The sequence below is a fragment of the Somniosus microcephalus genome, chromosome 7 (assembly GCF_052327205.1).
Source record: "Somniosus microcephalus isolate GS21.2 chromosome 7, FLI_Smic_1.0, whole genome shotgun sequence".
NCBI lineage: Eukaryota > Metazoa > Chordata > Chondrichthyes > Squaliformes > Somniosidae > Somniosus > Somniosus microcephalus.
The window spans coordinates 276538148-276555068 of record NC_140993.1 but is presented as its reverse complement, the minus strand read 5'-3'; the positions used below and the strand labels follow the sequence as shown (position 1 = coordinate 276555068).

General features: G+C 42.3%; 1 protein-coding gene across 3 annotated transcripts in view; it reads left to right on the top strand.

The window, feature by feature from the left end:
• Positions 1-15709, top strand: part of pdcd6ip (programmed cell death 6 interacting protein) — a 96347-nt gene extending 80638 nt beyond the window's left edge. For 2 of the 3 annotated variants that reach the window (XM_085993845.1, XM_085993844.1), the window contains exons 14-18: positions 1295-1429; positions 2606-2700; positions 5578-5704; positions 9969-10156; positions 15072-15709. In XM_085993845.1, the coding sequence (XP_085849971.1) occupies positions 1295-1429; positions 2606-2700; positions 5578-5704; positions 9969-10156; positions 15072-15234 (708 nt within the window). In that variant the 3' untranslated portion in view covers positions 15235-15709. Of the gene's footprint in view, positions 1-1294; positions 1430-2605; positions 2701-5577; positions 5705-7146; positions 7204-9968; positions 10157-15071 lie in introns of all 3 variants that reach the window. The other variant, XM_085993846.1, reaches the window with a different exon arrangement.
• The last annotated feature ends 1212 nt before the right edge of the window (positions 15710-16921 follow it).

The following is a 16921-nucleotide window of genomic DNA, read 5'->3' as shown; positions in this document are numbered from 1 at the left end:
CAAAAACAAATTAACTGGTTGTTCGTGTCATTGCTATTGGTGGGATTTTACTGTTGTATTTGCTTACAGTACAACAGTGACTGCATTTCAGAAATAGTTAATTGGTTGTGACGTGCTTTGCGCTATATAAATGAAAGTTCTTTCTCAAACACATGAAATCAAGAGAACTGGTTTGCAGAAGCTATTGTATGTGAAGGAGCTGAACTTGTGTCATAAATATTGTAACCTTTTTCAGTTTCTACCATGCTTCTGTTAATTTTAGCACTCTTACACATTCCGACTAATTTTACCATATCATTAATGGTCTAAAACAGGAACTTTCAAAATGTAAGCAGGGGACACAAGAACATGGTGCAGCTGATTATAGTTCTTCCTGCTTTTCTTTGTTTAAAAAAAAAAGTGCACACTATTTTAAAATTGTAGTTACAAGAATTCACATATGCTGTGATTGCTTATTGAAGAATTACGTATACAGGTCTGAAATAAAAATGAATGCACAGCTGGTCAGATAGCATCTAAAAGACAGGCAAGTTAAAATTTTGGAGGGACCTAACCTGCACGGGGCTCCACTCCCATTGAGATTGAAATGCTTGAGAGTGAGGGAGGCAGTGTCAGTACTCTATACATTGGAATTAACTGCAGGTAGGTTTGAAGTGCCCAGGATTTTTAAATCTGGTTTGACACTGCAATATAGTGTGGTGTCAGATCCAAGACGATCCCCTCCAAGGAGTCTTGCATCACTTCTTTCTGGAATCAGGTTGGGCCCTGGCTCTCTCTCTGCATTGCAACGTTAGAAGTTTCTGTTTCACAGCTACACTAATGCAGTAGTCTAAGAATGCCCTAACCTCCAATCACTAACGAAGTGATTGTGGCTTCAGTTTGAAGGTTGGTCACCTGAAGACTTGCAATTGATTGACTGAGAACATGTTATTTGATTGTTAATAACAAATGTGTTAAATCATGAGTGGCATGGGATCAACTTCAGTTATTTTCCCAGAGCTTCATACTACTATCGGTAGTGCATTTCATGTACTTGTTACAGAAACATGCCGGGTATTACCACATATCGGTTATTATTCCTGGCTTGTGAAGATTTTTTAAAAAGAAATAACATTCAACAATTGGTCCAAGCAGCCAAATTATTAAAAATATTAATTTTGCAGCTACTTAGCTAATGAATTGCTTGTTGATTGTGTCTGTTTGTTCACCGGACTCTAGATAGATCCAGTTTGAAATATTCTTATCAAGGTGAGGTTGGAGTAAATAATTTAAATTTTGAGTCTGTTTTGCCTAGAATGCTCATGAAGAATTTTCAAAGTCGACACAGTTGAACACCGATGCTAATCAGAGGGAAGAAATACTTAAGAAGTTGGCAGCAGCACATGATCAGTTTGTTGAACTTGTTAGTAACTTGACCGAAGGAACAAAAGTGAGTTTTTTAAATTTATTTTATTTTTTGAAAAAAATGAACATTTTAAGTGTTTGTATCCTTGTATAATATAATGGTCATTAAACATGTCACATAGTACACTGTCCATAATTTAAATCGCAGATCAGTTTTAAGTTTGTACAATATTTTAAAGCGTTCAGTTCAAATATTTTCAAGTGGTGATTTAACAAAACCGTAACTGGAAAACTTCGCTGTTATACTACATCTCTTGCATTTTTTCAACTTTCTGCTGTAAAGTGCAAGACAATGGGCCGGAATTTGCGGTGAGTAATAATGGCGAATTAACAGCGTTCACCATTATTACCCCTTTGAAACTGACCACAACTTCAGGATGTAGTGTATGCGCATCTAAACGCGGAAATCCCGAAGTTGCGGTCAGTCATTCACTGCTCCGAGACTGGCTGCGCTGTGGCTCCCCCTCTTTTCTCTCTCCTCCCCACCCTGCCTTGCCTTTGCTTTGCCGATGACCGCACATTCCGGGCCTTTGTCTTTAGTGCACAGCAGATTATCGAAGTGCAAAAAATCCAGCAGTGTAAAAGCTGTTTAAGGTTTGAAGGATTCTGTCTTCAAAAAACAAGGCTAGCCTAATAAGACTAGGAGGTACAAACATAAGCAGAATTTATGTAGCTGCAAAAGTATCCTTCAAGGGTTCAAGTAATAGGACAGTAGAGGGATCTCAAAACCGCTTCAAGCTGGAGATTTTCATGCTCCCGCTTACCCAATTGAGCTCTCGAGCACTGCACTACCTTTAAAGGAATATAAACACAAGTTTTTCCAGAATTTTAACAGGTCAGGCAGCATCGGTGGAGACACTTTAAAGGAATGTTTTATCGGAGCCTACAGACCCATAGGCAGAGATCTGCACTAATGTGTGAGTGGCAGAAAGCATCCATGAAGAGTACAACATTAACTTCAACTAGTGTCCAATCCAGGATTTCAAATACACAACAGTTGGTGTAGAACCCCCCGCCGCCCCCACAATTTCAAAAGCAACCATAGCACTACAGACTTTGACTTTATTTTTCTACTTTTATATAACCAAAGAAGGGCTCAACTATCAGTTGCTTCATAGTGATAACATCGCTAAGACAAGATTAGGGCAACCATCAATATATTGTCATAATAATAGTATGCATAAATATCTCTCATTTGTAGTTCTACAATGGGTTTACCGAATTCCTCCTGAAATTCCAAACAAAATGTTCTGACATTGTGTTTGCTCGCAAGACCGAAAGGGATGAACTTTTAAAGTAAGTAGAAATTTTCTGTATATTCCTACAGCAGTCTTGATCATTTTGTGACGTTTGATTTCAGATACTCTTCTGGTACTGTTGCTGTTAAGCAATTACCTCTTGCTGAATGATGTCTGGCTTCGTGTTTCCTTGCAAACAATTTTTCTTTCTGAATCCAGTGTTCCAAACTTACTTTCAAGTGCCACAATTCTATTTATGATTAGTTAAGAATTCGGAATAACGTCTTGTATTGTAAGTACAGTTAAGAAAAAGAGGTGGTTGTTGAGCCAGCAGATTCATTGAGAGGAAAGGTCCAGATATTGGTTTGAAATATATTAGAAGAAAAAGGGTGGTCAAGGGTGATGGGGGTAATATTGCAAATGAGGATAAGAAATGGCAGACTTGTTGAATAATTACTTTGTGTCAGTCTTCACAGTCGAGGAAGAAAATACTCTACCTGACATTCTAGGGAAATTTAATAATGAATCAAGGACTGGAACTCACTAAAGTTAACATAAGCAAGAAAACAGTATTAGAAAAAAATAATGGCACTAAAGACTGACATTCCCGGGACCTGATGGTTTCCATCCCAGGATTTTAAAGGAAGTAGGTGAGGAAATTGCAGATGCTTGAGCCATAATATTTCAAGGTGTTCTCAATTCAGGAATTGTGCCTTTTTAGATTGGAAAATTGTAAATGTAAATGTAACTCCAGTATTTAAGAAAGGTGAGAGAAACTTTCATCTGTTGTGGGGAAGTTATTAGAATCTATAATTAAGGACAGTGACTGAGCACTTGAGAAATTTGAGCTGATTAGAGAAAACCAATAAGGATTTGTAACGAGTAGGTCATGTCTAACGAAGTGTTTTTAATTTTTTGAGTAGTAGACAGGGGAATGTCTATGGATGCAGTTTATATGGACTTCCAGAAGGCATTTGATAAGGCTCTGCATAAGAGACTGATAGCTAAAGCTCATGGAGTTGAAGGCAAATAATTGACTTGGTTGGGAGATCGGTTAGGCGGTAGAAGACAGAGAGTAGGCATAATGGGTATGTACTCGAATTGGAAGGAAGTGACTGGCGGTGTCACACAAGGATATTTGCTGGGGCCTTAACTATTCACTTTTTATTAATGACAAAATAGAGAGCCATATATCCAAGTTTGCCAATGATACAAAGATTGGTAGTGTAGTAAGTAATGTAGATGGGAGCATAAAATTACAAAGCGACATTGATCGATTAAGTGAGTGGGCGACCTGTGGCAGATGATCCATTTTGGACCAAAAAGTATTTAAATGGTGAAGAGCTAGGAACAGTGGAGGTCCAAAGAGCTTTAGGGGGTCCATGTAGACATAACTAAAATGCAGTCGTCGGGTACAAAAAATAAGCAAAAAGGCTAATGGAATGTTAGCCTTTATAATTAGAGGGCTAGAGTATAAAGGGCAGGGAGTTTTGATACAGCTATACAAAGCCCTGGTTAGACCCCATCTGGAGCACTGTGTACAGTTCTGGGCACCGCACCTTAGAAAGGATGTATTGGCCTTGGAAAGATTCACCAGAATGTTACCAGGGCTCCAAGGGTTAGAATATAAGGAGAGATGACATAAACGAGGCTTGTATTCCTAGGTTAAGGGGTGATTTGATTGAAGTTTTTAGGATTTTGATGAGGTAGATCGAGAAACTTTTTCCACAGGTAGGGGAGTCTAGAACAAGGAGGTCAGGGAATTGACTGCTGTGATTATCTCTCTGCTGAGGTGTGATAAATGGCAGTTGGAAAGGTTACCTGTAAACATCTGACATGATTCTCTAACTATATAAGCTGTGTCTTTATGCATTTCTCCACTTCACCTGAAGAAGGAGCAGCGCTCCGAAAGCTTGTGATTTCAAATAAAGCTGTTGGACTATAACCTGGTGTTGTGTGACTTCTTACATTTGTTCACCCTAGTCCAACTCCGGCATCTCCACACCATAGAACAAGGAGACATGACCATAAAATCAGAGCGAGGCTTTTCAGGAGAGAAGTTGGGAAACTCTCCCACAAAAAGCAGCAGATGCTAGCTCAATTAATAATTCTAAATCTGAGATTGATTTTTTTTGCTAGACAGGGGTATGAAAGGATATGGAGCCAAAGTAGGTGGATGGAGTTAAGACACATATATCAGCCATGATCTCATTCAATGGCGGAACAGGTTCGAGGGACTGAATGGCCTCCTCCTGTTCCCATGTTTCTCTGGTATTACTGGGCTGGTAGCAGCTCGTAAGAACATAAGAAATAGGAGCAGGAGTAGGCCAATCGGCCCCTTGAGCCTGCTCCGCCATTCAATAAGATCATGGCTGATCTGATCCTAACCGCCAATCCACTATCACAGAACCATCTCCTGAATCTAACAGAATTAGACACACGAAATAGGAGCAGGATCAGGCTACACGGCCCCTGGGCCCGCTCCGCTACCCACAGGGCCATGACCGATCCGAACCTAGACTCATGTCCAAATTCCTGCCCGCTCCCCGTAACCCTTAATTCCCTTTTACTTCTAGGAAACTGTCTATTTCTGTTTTAAATTTATGTAATGATGTAGCTTCTACAGCTTTTTGGGGCAGCATATTCCATGGACCTACCACCCTCCTGAGTGAAGTAGTTCCTCCTCATCTCAGTTTTGAAAGAGCAGCCCCTTATTCTAAGACTCCTATCCTACTGTCAAACAGTCGCATATGGGATGAAGCCCCTTTACTACATTTGGCGTCTTCATGATGTTGGAGGCATCACACATGGCTGCCTCCACTCTGATTCTTTACCGTGCCTTGATCTATAGTTTTATGCGTTCGTGAACCTCTACAGATAAAGGAATGCTTAGATATTAAGGTTGCTGATGTTTCTTTTTTCTCATTTTTGTTAGGGATTTACAGCAGAGCATAGCTCGAGAACCCAGTGCACCCAATATTCCAGCAGCACCTGCATACCAGACTGCTGCTCTTGGAAGAACCACCCCGGCTGTTCCAACTCCTGCACCCAGAACTGTGTTTGTAAGTAGACTGATCAAAATCTTTGATCAACAGCATTTGAGACTTTATATAGCCTGGAGTGGAAAACTGGTTTAAATGCATCCAAGATAAACGTCGGGGCTGGGGAGCGTTTCTATTCAGTTGAGCTGGTTTTTTTCCAGCACAATTCACCCGAAGTCCGCGCAACCCACGCGAAAGATCGCAGAATTTTAAGCCCAAATTACGTTTAGCGCAAGTTGAGTTTCTTTTGCATTAGTTTAAAAAAAAAAAACAGCATGCTAGAAGCTGGCCCTGCCCACAAAACTATCCACTCCCCCAGGATGAATTAATCACCATTGGGAGTTTCTGCTCATTTGCAAGTCTTCGAGAAGGCTCTAAAAATTAAGCTGCTCATTTTGGACACAAAGACACTAGACACTGATGAATCAGTACTCCTTCATGTTGAACACCACTTGGAAGTAGCACTGAGGGTAGCAAGGGCACAGGATGTACTCTGGATGGGGGTCTGCAGCGGTTCAAGAAGGCGGCTGACCACCACCTTCTCAAGGGCAATTAAGGATGGGCAATAAATGCTGGCCTTGCCAGCGACGCCCACATCCCATAAACTAGTTTAAAAAAAAAAATATATATCTAGAGCTGAACTAGCATACATTTTATGAACAATTCCATCATTTTGCATGGAGTTTGCTTAACATTTTTATGAAATTTGGTTGCATACAGTTTAATCTGCCTTTATAAACACCTCCTGTCCATTTGATTCCTTGTTAAAATCTGCGATTGGCAACTAATTATCCGAAGCCACTCCAAAAATTGCTTTTGCTCCCTTGGTGACATTTCATGGATTAATTTGCAGCGAAGGCTTTGGGATGTGTTGTTAATTCATCCTTCTGGAAAACTAAATATTTCTCCCACGAGTAAAACACTCTCTTTCTGATAGCAGTCTCAATGTTTCAAAGAGTTATTTTCTTTTATAATTAAGCATAGCTACAGTATCACTTTCTGGTTTTAGGTTGTCCTGTGGGTAGTCTTCTCAAATTCTATTTTTGGCCCATCACTCAATCTCTGGCTTTTAGAAAAACAACTTTTTTTTCCTGGATTTAATTATTCTACATAAAGTTGACCATGTGGCATTAATTTGTCTTTTTTATTAAGTATCTGTCCATTTTGAAAGCACTAACACAATCAGATTTATGATTCTATATGTCCAGTGTATAAAGTAATTCATTATTTTGGCTGCATGTATCTTTTGTGCATGGATAGACACACCGGGATAATTTCTTAGCCCCATCAGTGGCACATGGAGTCGGTGAAGTGGGGCGATAGTCCTATCTCTTCCCTGTGGTCGTCTCCAGCAACGCTCCGCACCGGCAACAGAGCCTCCTGAAATTACCGCTTGGATATTATAGTGTCTTTGCTTTGTAACATTCTCTTCAGTCCTATTCAAAGTTGTTTTTTACCCCCAGCAATCCAAACCTCCGCCTCCTGAACGTACTCCACCTTCATCCAGTGGTTGTGAAAAAGTATTTCTTTTTTACTTTGTAGTTTACTTTTAATATTTTAATTTTAGTTTTGTTTGTGTGTGTGGTGTCTGACCTCCCATCCTGCACCCTATCGTTTTCTACCCCCGGTCCAACTCAATCCCTTCATGGATTCTTCCCTCTCTATTTCTGTAACCTCGTTGAGCTCTACAATTCTCCCCCCCCCCCCCCCTCCTTTGGCTCAGTGTCCAATTTTGTCTGATTTACCCCTCTGTTCAGCGCCTTGATGTTTTGCTATGTCAAAGATGCTTTACAAATGCAGGTTGTTTTTAGTGCTACAATTTCTAGGACTAGACGGAAGGAGGTACATGTGAATTAGTCTTTCATGGGACAAGTTGAGGCTCTATTGTGCATTTCTAACACTTTCTATTTTTCATTTCATTTCCAGCATTTGCCTTTTTCAGCTGTTTTTTGCTGTTCATTCATTTAATTAATGTTTGTTTTTATTATCATTCATAAAATCAGGTATGGCACCAATAATTTAAATTTCGCAAGTACTTAGGAATTTAGTGATTTAATAATTAAAAACTTACTCCTTTCATAATAGCTTCCTCTCTACATTCCTGAGGTTTGTCTCTTTTAATCTGTCTTGTAGCAAAGACTTTCTGTCACTACTTTAGGAACCTTGTGTCTCCAGCAGTAAATAGCTCCCTAAAATCTATCCTTCAGTACCACTCAGGCTATTTCAGGAATTACTACTGTAGAGACATTGCTAGAAATTGCTAATCCTGGATTACAGGTGTGTCAAACTCACTTTATATGGTGGGCCTGATCTGACATCCTGGCACTTTGGGTGGTCCACATTCAGCAAGTGTTATTTGGGCACACTCGAGGTAGAAATTGGTATACGTTTTGCCTGTCTTTTGGGCATAAAATGGGTGCATTGTATATCGATTTCTGGGTGTGAGGTCCTGCACTGGCAGCATGGCCATATTGGTTCTCGGTTTTTATGTGTACCTGGCTGCTGCCTGAAATCAGAGCTGGATCAATTTAAATATGCAAAGAAAGTTCCTGCGCCTGTTTCGGGACCCTTCTGCAAAATGTGTGGAAAAACTAGGTGGAGTACGCACCATGCAAGCTCCGACTCGTTTTTCAAGTTCTACAGCGGCCTTAACAGCAGTCCTTAAAGGAACTGCTGGAGGCTGTTGAAGAAACCGTAGGGGAAACCAAGTGCCGCGCCTCTCGCCGTTCCACTGCCAGCCCACGCTCAGCCTCGCTGCATTTTTTCTCCGCCCCTCTCCTTGGACCTACTGGCGATGCAGCAAGCCCAAATTTGTACTCGACGTTGGGCAAGCTGCCTCCGGATGAGCTTCAGGCCCCAACTACAAACACTCCAAGATCCCGAGTGAGGAACCGACCGTTGAGGTGGGGGCGACAAGCCTGGGGTCCCTTGTGGGGTTTATTGCCTCGACTCGGGAGCTGAGGGAGTAGGCCTGCAGCTTGCGGCTTCTCCCCTCCTCTTCCAGCCCGTGAATGGCGGAGATTGGAGCTTGCGATGTGAATCGGAGCTTGCAATTCCTCGTGTTACTCTCTCTGTCCCTTTGTTACCCACCAGTGGGAACGATCTTTCACCATTCACCCACAGTAAAAGCCCCAGGTTTCATTCACTTCTTTATGGGCTGCTCCTCTCTCAGCACTGTTCCCATTCCTTATGTTGCTGCTGCACTTGGCTCTGGAGGGACTGCTGGGCCCCACACCCACACAACCCCTACCCCATCCCCTAGTCCCCTCTCTTTACCCAGAGCCCCCCTCTGCCACGAGCCCCCATCCTTGACCCTTATTCCCCAGTCTCCCTTTCTCCCCAACCCGTCGCCCTCGCTCCCCCACTACCCGAGTCCCAATCTTCTGATACCCCTTCCCCCCCCCCCCGTTCCAATATCCTATTCCTAGTCTGTTCACACTCTTCCAGTCCAGCCTAAGCCCACACCTCTCCTCTCTTTGTATCTCTCTTCCCTTCATCAGTTTTCCTATGCTGTTGGAAACAGTGCCTGGGAGATTCATGTCTATTTTTAAGCACAGCACAGTACACCGTGAGCCGGATGGGACTGTTCTGTGGGTTGTATGTTTGACATTCCTGTTGTATTACTGCTCCACACACACAACAAAAGTACCCGATAATGAAGATTTAAAATACTGCACTGTTCTTGAGCAGCGGCGCTAACCAATTTCCTGTGTGCGTGGGGTAAGCAGGTTTGATTTTTGTGCCAGTAGCTCACACAGGAAAGCTTTGCCCCTGGTTTTCTAGTGGAACACAGATTGGTGCCCAACTTTGTTACTTCATGGTCATCATTTTTATACCAAAAGTCCACTTAATATTGCAGCAATTTTATTTGCATTAATCAACAATACTGTGAAAGTTTCTTGTAAATTATTTGCCAGCAGAATGTTGGCGAATACTCTGGCTAACAGTCAGCACATTATGACTGCCTTATCTCTTCAAATTACACTGGTTACTTTTGAGTTTTTAACAAAATCCTGAAATAATTTGTTGTAACAAAGTTGGACATGCTGCTTGGACTAACTAATACGGGTGGAGGTGTAAATATGTTAAGGGGAAATAATCTTGGTTGGACAGTATGATTCAGTTGTGGTTTACTGGTAATAACATTCCAGCTAAGTTGACCTCCAGAAGTGTATGCTGCTGCAATACTTGTATTTTATTTTACAGCATATAGACAGATGAATGATAAAATGGCTCTAATTTAATGTTCTGTTCAATCTCATTCCAAGCCCTCTTTTTATTACAGCAACCCAAACCTCCGCCTCCTGCCCGTCCTCCGCCTCCTGCTGTTGGATCCACTTTCCCAGTAGCTGCCACTCCTGCAGCCACAAGCGGTCCGGCTCCAATTGTTGCTGCACCTGCTTCTGTTGGCGGCACTGGTATGCTATCACAGGCACAGGGGCCTCCATACCCCTCGTATCAAGGATATCCTGGGTAAGTCTTGACCAAGTTTGCATTCTCAACGTGACTAAATGTAAACCATTTGATTTTTAAAATTAAGAAATTGCAGAGAAATAGGAAAAGTTTAAAACCTGATTTTTAAAAAATTTATTCCACTTTTGTTGAAATGCTGCACACAATCCTCAACTGAAAGAGTAGGGAGAGGGGGGAGTTCTGGCAAAAGGGCTCCGGGGCAATTCAATTCCCCGTTACCCAATTGGGCTGGGTATTCTGTACTGCTTGAAACTGCTGGATTTCGATTTAGAAGAATCTTTATTCTGGTCCAAAACCATTACTGCCAAGTGCGCTTAACAGCTGAGAGCAAGTTGTGAAGCTCGACGAACAAGTGTGACTAATTTATAGGAACATAGAAGATAGGAGCAGGAGTAGGCCATTCGGCCCCTCAAGCCTGCTCCGCCATTCAGTGAGATCATGGCTGATCATCCAAATTCAGTACCCTGTTCCTGCCTTCTCCCCATATCCCTTGATCCCTTTAGCCTTAAGAAATATATCCAACTCTTTCTTGAATATATTTAATGAACTGGCTTCCACCGCCCTCTGTGGCAGCAAATTCCACAGGTTCACCACTCTCTGGGTGAAGAAATTCCTCCTCATTTCAGTCCTAAATGGCTTACCCCTTATCCTTAGACTATGACCCCTGGTTCTGGACTCCCTGGCCATCAGAAACATCCTTCCTGCATCTAGTCTGTCCAGGCCTGACAGAATTTTATAGGTTTCGATGCGATCCCCTCTCAATCTTCTAAACTCCAGTGAGTATAAGCCCAATCGACACAATCTCTCCTCATACGTCATTCCTGCCATCCCAGGTATCAGCCTGGTGAATCTTCGCTGCACTCCTTCCATGGCAAGAACATCCTTCCTCAGGTAAGGCGACCAAAACTGCACACAATACTCAAGGTGTGGTCTCACCAAGGCCCTATACAACTGCAGCAAGACATCCTTGTTCTTGTACTCGAACCCTCTTGCTACGAAGGCCAACATACCATTTGCCTTCTTAACCGCCTGCTGCACCTGCATGCTTACCTTCAGCAACTGGTGCACAAGAACACCCAGGTCTCTCTGCACTTCCCCTTCTCCCAATCTATTGCCGTTCAAATAATAATCTGCCTTCCTGTTTTTGTCACCAAAGTGGATAACCTCACATTTATCCACATTATAGTGCATTTGCCATGTTTCTGCCCAATCACCCAACCTGCCCAAATCGTACTGGAGTTTCACGACATCCTCCTCACAGCTTACCCTCCCACCCAGCTTTGTGTCGTCTGCAAATTTGGAGATATTACATCCAATTCCCTCGTCCAGATCATTAATATATATTGTGAACAGCTGGAGTCCTAGGACCGATCCTTGCGGTACCCCACTAGTCACTGCCTGCCACTCGGAAAACGACCCGTTTATTCCAACTCTTTGCTTTCTGTCCGCCAACCAGTTCTCTATCCAAGTCAATACCTTGCCCCCAATCCCATGTGCCTTAATTTTGCACGCTAATCTCTTATGTGGGACCTTATCGGAAGCCTTCTGAAAGTCCAAATACACCACATCTACTGGTTCTCCCGTATCTATTTTACCAGTTACATCCTCAAAATTCCAGTAGATTAGTCAAGCATGATTTACCTTTTGTAAATCCATGTTGACTTTGTCCAATCCTGTCACTGCTTTCCAAGTGCTCTGCTATTACATCTTTTATAATAGACTCTAGCATTTTCCCCACCACCAATGTCAGGCTTACCGGTCTACAATTCCCCGCTTTTTCTCTACCACCTTTTTTGAATAGTGGGGTAATATTAGCTACCCTCCAATCCATGGGTACTGTTCCAAAGTCTATTGAGTTCTGGAAGATGACCAGCAATGCATCTACTATTTCTAGGGCCACTTCCTTAAGTACCCTGGGATGTAGATTATCAGGCCCTGGGGATTTATCGGCCTTCAGTCCCATCAATTTTCCTAACACCATTTCCCTACAAATACTGATTTCTTTCAGTTCCACCCTTTCATCAGACCCTATGTTCCCTGGCATCTCTGGGAGGTTATTTGTGTCCTCCTTTTGTGAAGACAGAACCAAAGTATGTATTTAATTGGTCTGCCATTTCTTTGTTCCCCATTATAAATTCCCCTGATTCTGACTGCAAGGGACCTACGCTTGACTTCACCAATCTTTTTCTCTTCACATATCTATAAAAGCTTTTACAGTCAGTTTTTATGTTCTCTGCTAGCTTACTCTCTCATTCTATTTTCCCTTTCTTAATTAATCCCTTTGTCTTCCTTTGTTGAATCCTAAACTGCTCCCAATCCTCAAGATTATTGCTTTTTCTGGCCAATTTATATGTCCTCTCCTTGGATCTTATGCTATCCCTAATTTCCCTTGTTAGCCACGGTTGAGTCACCTTTTTTGTTTTACTTTTATGCCAAACTGGGATGAACAAATTCTGTAGCTCATCCATTCGGTCCTTGAATGTTTGCCATTGCCTATCCACCGTCAACCCTTTGAGTGCCATTCCCCAATCAATCCTACCCAACTCGCTTCTCAGACCATCGTAGTTTCCTTTATTTAAATTGAGGACCCTAGTTTCTGAGTCAACTATTTCATTCTCCATCTTAATGAAGAATTCGATCATACTATGATCGCTCCGACCCAAGGGGCCTCGTACAACAAGATTGCTAATTAATCCTTTCTCGTTACACAATACCCAGTCTAAGATGGCCTGATCTCTGGCTGGTTCCTCGACATATTGGTCCAAGAAACCATCCTATATACACACCAGGAATTCCTCCTCCACAGTATTGTTACTAATTTGGTTGGCCCAATCTATATGTAGATTAAAGTCACCCATGATGACTGCTGTGCCCTTAATGCACGCTTCTTTAATTTCCCTTTTAATGCCATCCCCAACCTCCGCCTTACTGTTTGGAGGTCTATATACCACTCCCACTAATGTTTTTTTCCCCATAGTATTTCTCAATTCTACCCATACAGATTCCACATCAGAGCTAATATCCTTCATTACAATTGTATTAATCCCTTCTTTAACCAGTAATGCTACCCCACCTCCCTTTCCTTTTTGCCTATCTTTCCTGAATATCGAATACCCCTGGATGTTGAGTTCCCAGTCTTGGACATCCTTGAGCCACGTTTCCGTAATCCCAACCAAATCATATTCGTTTACCTCTATTTGCGCAGCCAATTCGTCCACCTTATTACAAATGCTCCTCGCATTAAGGATTCTCTGTTTCCCTGAATCACTTGATGTATATTCTGGACATATCGGCACAAACAACTGGTGGACAGGAGAGTTTTAATTTGCAACCTTTAAACTGGTTCATCAGTGAGGGATGAAAACATTAGGTGTGACTAGATGCAGCCTGCTGGTTTGATACTTAATGCATTTGTTCAGCATTCCTTGTGGAGAGTTTTGAGTCCCACAGTGTCTCAGCAGTTGCCAACATGATAGTTGTATCAATTATAAATAAAGGGTGAAATTCTTTCCAAGCTCCCTCATCTAAAAGTGATTCCAGATTCAAAAGTGGATTCTGTTCTAGAAAGAGCTTGCATTCACCTCGTGCCCTCCAATATCCTCGGGACATCCGAAAGCACTTCACAAACAGTGCATCACTTTCAATGTGTAATCATTGTTATGTAGGCAAATAAAATGTACTCTTGTCAAAAGGAAGGCCAAAGAGGTACCTATTAAATCTCCTGTAGCCTGCAAGATGTACAGTATGACTTGCACCAGATGGAAATAGCCAATCAACAGGCTTACCAGCTATTACAATCAAGTACTTCAGTTGGGGGAATGAGTCTCCCAGTCAGTAGTTAGGTCACATTTTGGCACACTAGCTTCAGAAGGACATTGACCAGTGATATGACATAATGCTTAGAGCTACTAATGTGATGCTATGGGCTAGCTTTGTAAGAATTGCCTGCTGGTCTATGTAGCTTTACGCCCTGTGTACTTGGCCTTCCTCTTTGATGGTGCACATTTATTTGGCACGGGAGTAGAGGTATGAGAAGTATGGCACACAGTATTAATAATACATGGGTTCAAACTAAAGGAAGCCATTAAAAGAATCATACATGGCATAGCTTCAGGTTTTTTTTTAATTTTTTTAATTTTTTTTTTTTTTTTCAGTAATTACAGCTTAAATTGGTATTGTTGTTTGAGGTTTCTTCATGATTTTTTTTTTCTCTCTGCCATAATGTTTAATTGGACATTGATACATTGGAAATTTACCGTTGAAATTTGGCAAAGTAAGCAACTGAAGTGAAATCTGAATATTGCAGTAGCTTGAAGAAATTGTGTTCCTCTCCCGATTGCAACATATTCATATTTTCCACATGCTCTGGTAATGAACAGAAAACGGCCTTGTTCCTTCTGTTTTCACATCTTTTTCTCTTCCCTCTTCTCCCCTGAATTACCTAGAATTGTATTTGTTCTACGTTTAAGCAGATGGGCCATTTAAACAGATGGGCTAAGATCTAAAGGTTTGCCAATGGATTTTAATAGATATGTGTATATTGCAACAGAAACCAGCCAAGTCTTGCATGCAGGAGGTAGCGAAGGTAGAAAAAGATGTAAATTTTGATCATTCACAAAGTTTTCAGTCTCTGAATCTGTTGGTGACAAAACTAAGTCATGTGCATTTTGAGGGCATTTGACTACGACAGAATAAGTTATTCTGATCTTGTATAGATCAGCAGTTGGTTCACATTTTGGCATGCTACCATCAGAAAGACATTGATGCTTTGGGGAGAGTTCAGAGCAGAGTGACGAGAGTTGACTCGGACTCTGCTACTTGTAGCTTTACGTTTTCTTAGGAGAGAACGTTGAGCGGGATGTGACTTGGGCGAGTGACCCATTCTTTTCCTTATGTTGTATGTTTAATTTTTCAGGTACTACCCAATGCCCATGCCCATGTCATATAACCAATATGCCTACGGACAGTACAACATGCCATACATGTACCAGCCTCCAGGACAGCCACCTTTCCAAAATGCACAGCAACCTCAGCAGCCAGGATACCCTTACCCTCAGCAGCCATACTACCAGCAATAAGTGGCACTGTCTGTATAAGATTCTATGTTGTGGTTAATTTTTAAATTACCTCATAATACTTTATCTACTGCATACTCTTAAATATTAATCTGAGGTAAATGCTGATTAAGTTGTACTGTTAAAACCTAAGATTGCACTAAATTTAACTTTTTTTCAGAATAGCAAACACTAGGAATAATTTAGCAAATTTGAAATCTCAACTTTTTTGCAAAAGTGTATATGATAAAACTGCTCCTTAGAGAAATCTTTTGTTAACTAGTTTTTTTTTCTAATCCAGTTTTGGTGAGTGGGGCTGAAATGCTGCACAAATGTGAAGCAGATTGTGTATGTGCGGCTGTCTCCGAGTGCTACTTTACATATTTGCTTATTCCTTATCTGGTTTATGTTGTTTCCTATATCCTATTTTGTCTAATCAGGGCCTTGTAAATCTTATGGTAAATTAAGCTACAGTTGCATTAAAAAATCAAGATTGAAACTTGGTGTCATTAGCATTTATGGGATAAAGAAAATCATAGCAAATAATCTCGACAATTTAGAAGGTAACAATCCTTCATTTCCAAGAGTCCAACAATCTCGGACTTGATGGCTGTGAAATTCGGAGGTTTAGTGCCGGCCGTTGAGGCCGGTTTTGCTGAAAAAATGACGGCCGCCGCGCTTCTGCTCTCTTCCTGCGGCGGCCACAATTTTGGTGAGGTCGGTAGTGCTGCCGATGTCCACACTCACTCCAGATATTAAGAGGAGGCAGATCGTGACGTCAATGAGTGTGCAACGCAGATTTGACGCACCATCTGCCATTTTCGACGTCGCCACTCTCCTAATCACGACCAGCTGACCAAGTGTTCAGCAGCAGGAAGGACCCCCAGCAGTGCTATTTAAAGTGATCATCAACAACTTGCAGCTGACTGGCTTTTTGATTTCTTCTGGGTCTATCTAAGCTTGTGCAACTGTTTGGAGCTTTCGAAGAATATTTAAAGTTGCTGAGGTGACTGGGAGCGTCCCTGCAAGTGTAGAACGCCTTGCTTCTCATTTAAAGGCTTCTGCTCATACCACTTGCTCCCAGTCATTTGGGGGGGGGGGGGGTCTACTTGCAGTCCCCCTCACGCTCTGGTATGACCGGTAGATGGAGCGGAAGCAGCGATGAAGAGGAAAAGATGCTCGCAGAGGAGGAAGGGCAGGAGGGCTATCGGCATGAGGCCTTATCTACCTAGGGTCTTCTGAAAGCACGTCTCCTACCAGCACCTAAACTAGGAGCAGTGTCTTGGGAGGCTCCGCTTCACCGAGGAGGTGGTCACAGAACTCGTATCTCCTGCAACCTGACCTGCAGCCTCAGAGCTGGGCAACGACAGCTCTCCCTGTGGCTCTCGGTCGCTGTGGCCCTCAATTTTTTCACCACCGGATCCTTCCAGTCTGGAGCAGGAGATGTGGCTAAGATCTCCCAGTTCGCTGTCCATTGCTGCATCTGGGAGGTCACAGATGCTCTCTACTCCAGGAGAAGGGAAGCAGGACAAACGCGCATGTGGCTTTGCCAGGATAGCGGGCTTCCCCATGGTCCAGGACGCCATCGACTGCACACACGTGGATTTGCAGGCATTGCATAATATTCCTCAGATGTTCTGTAACCGCAAAGGCTACCACTCACTTAATGTGCAGTTGTTGTGCAACCACGCCCAGCACATCATGATGGTGA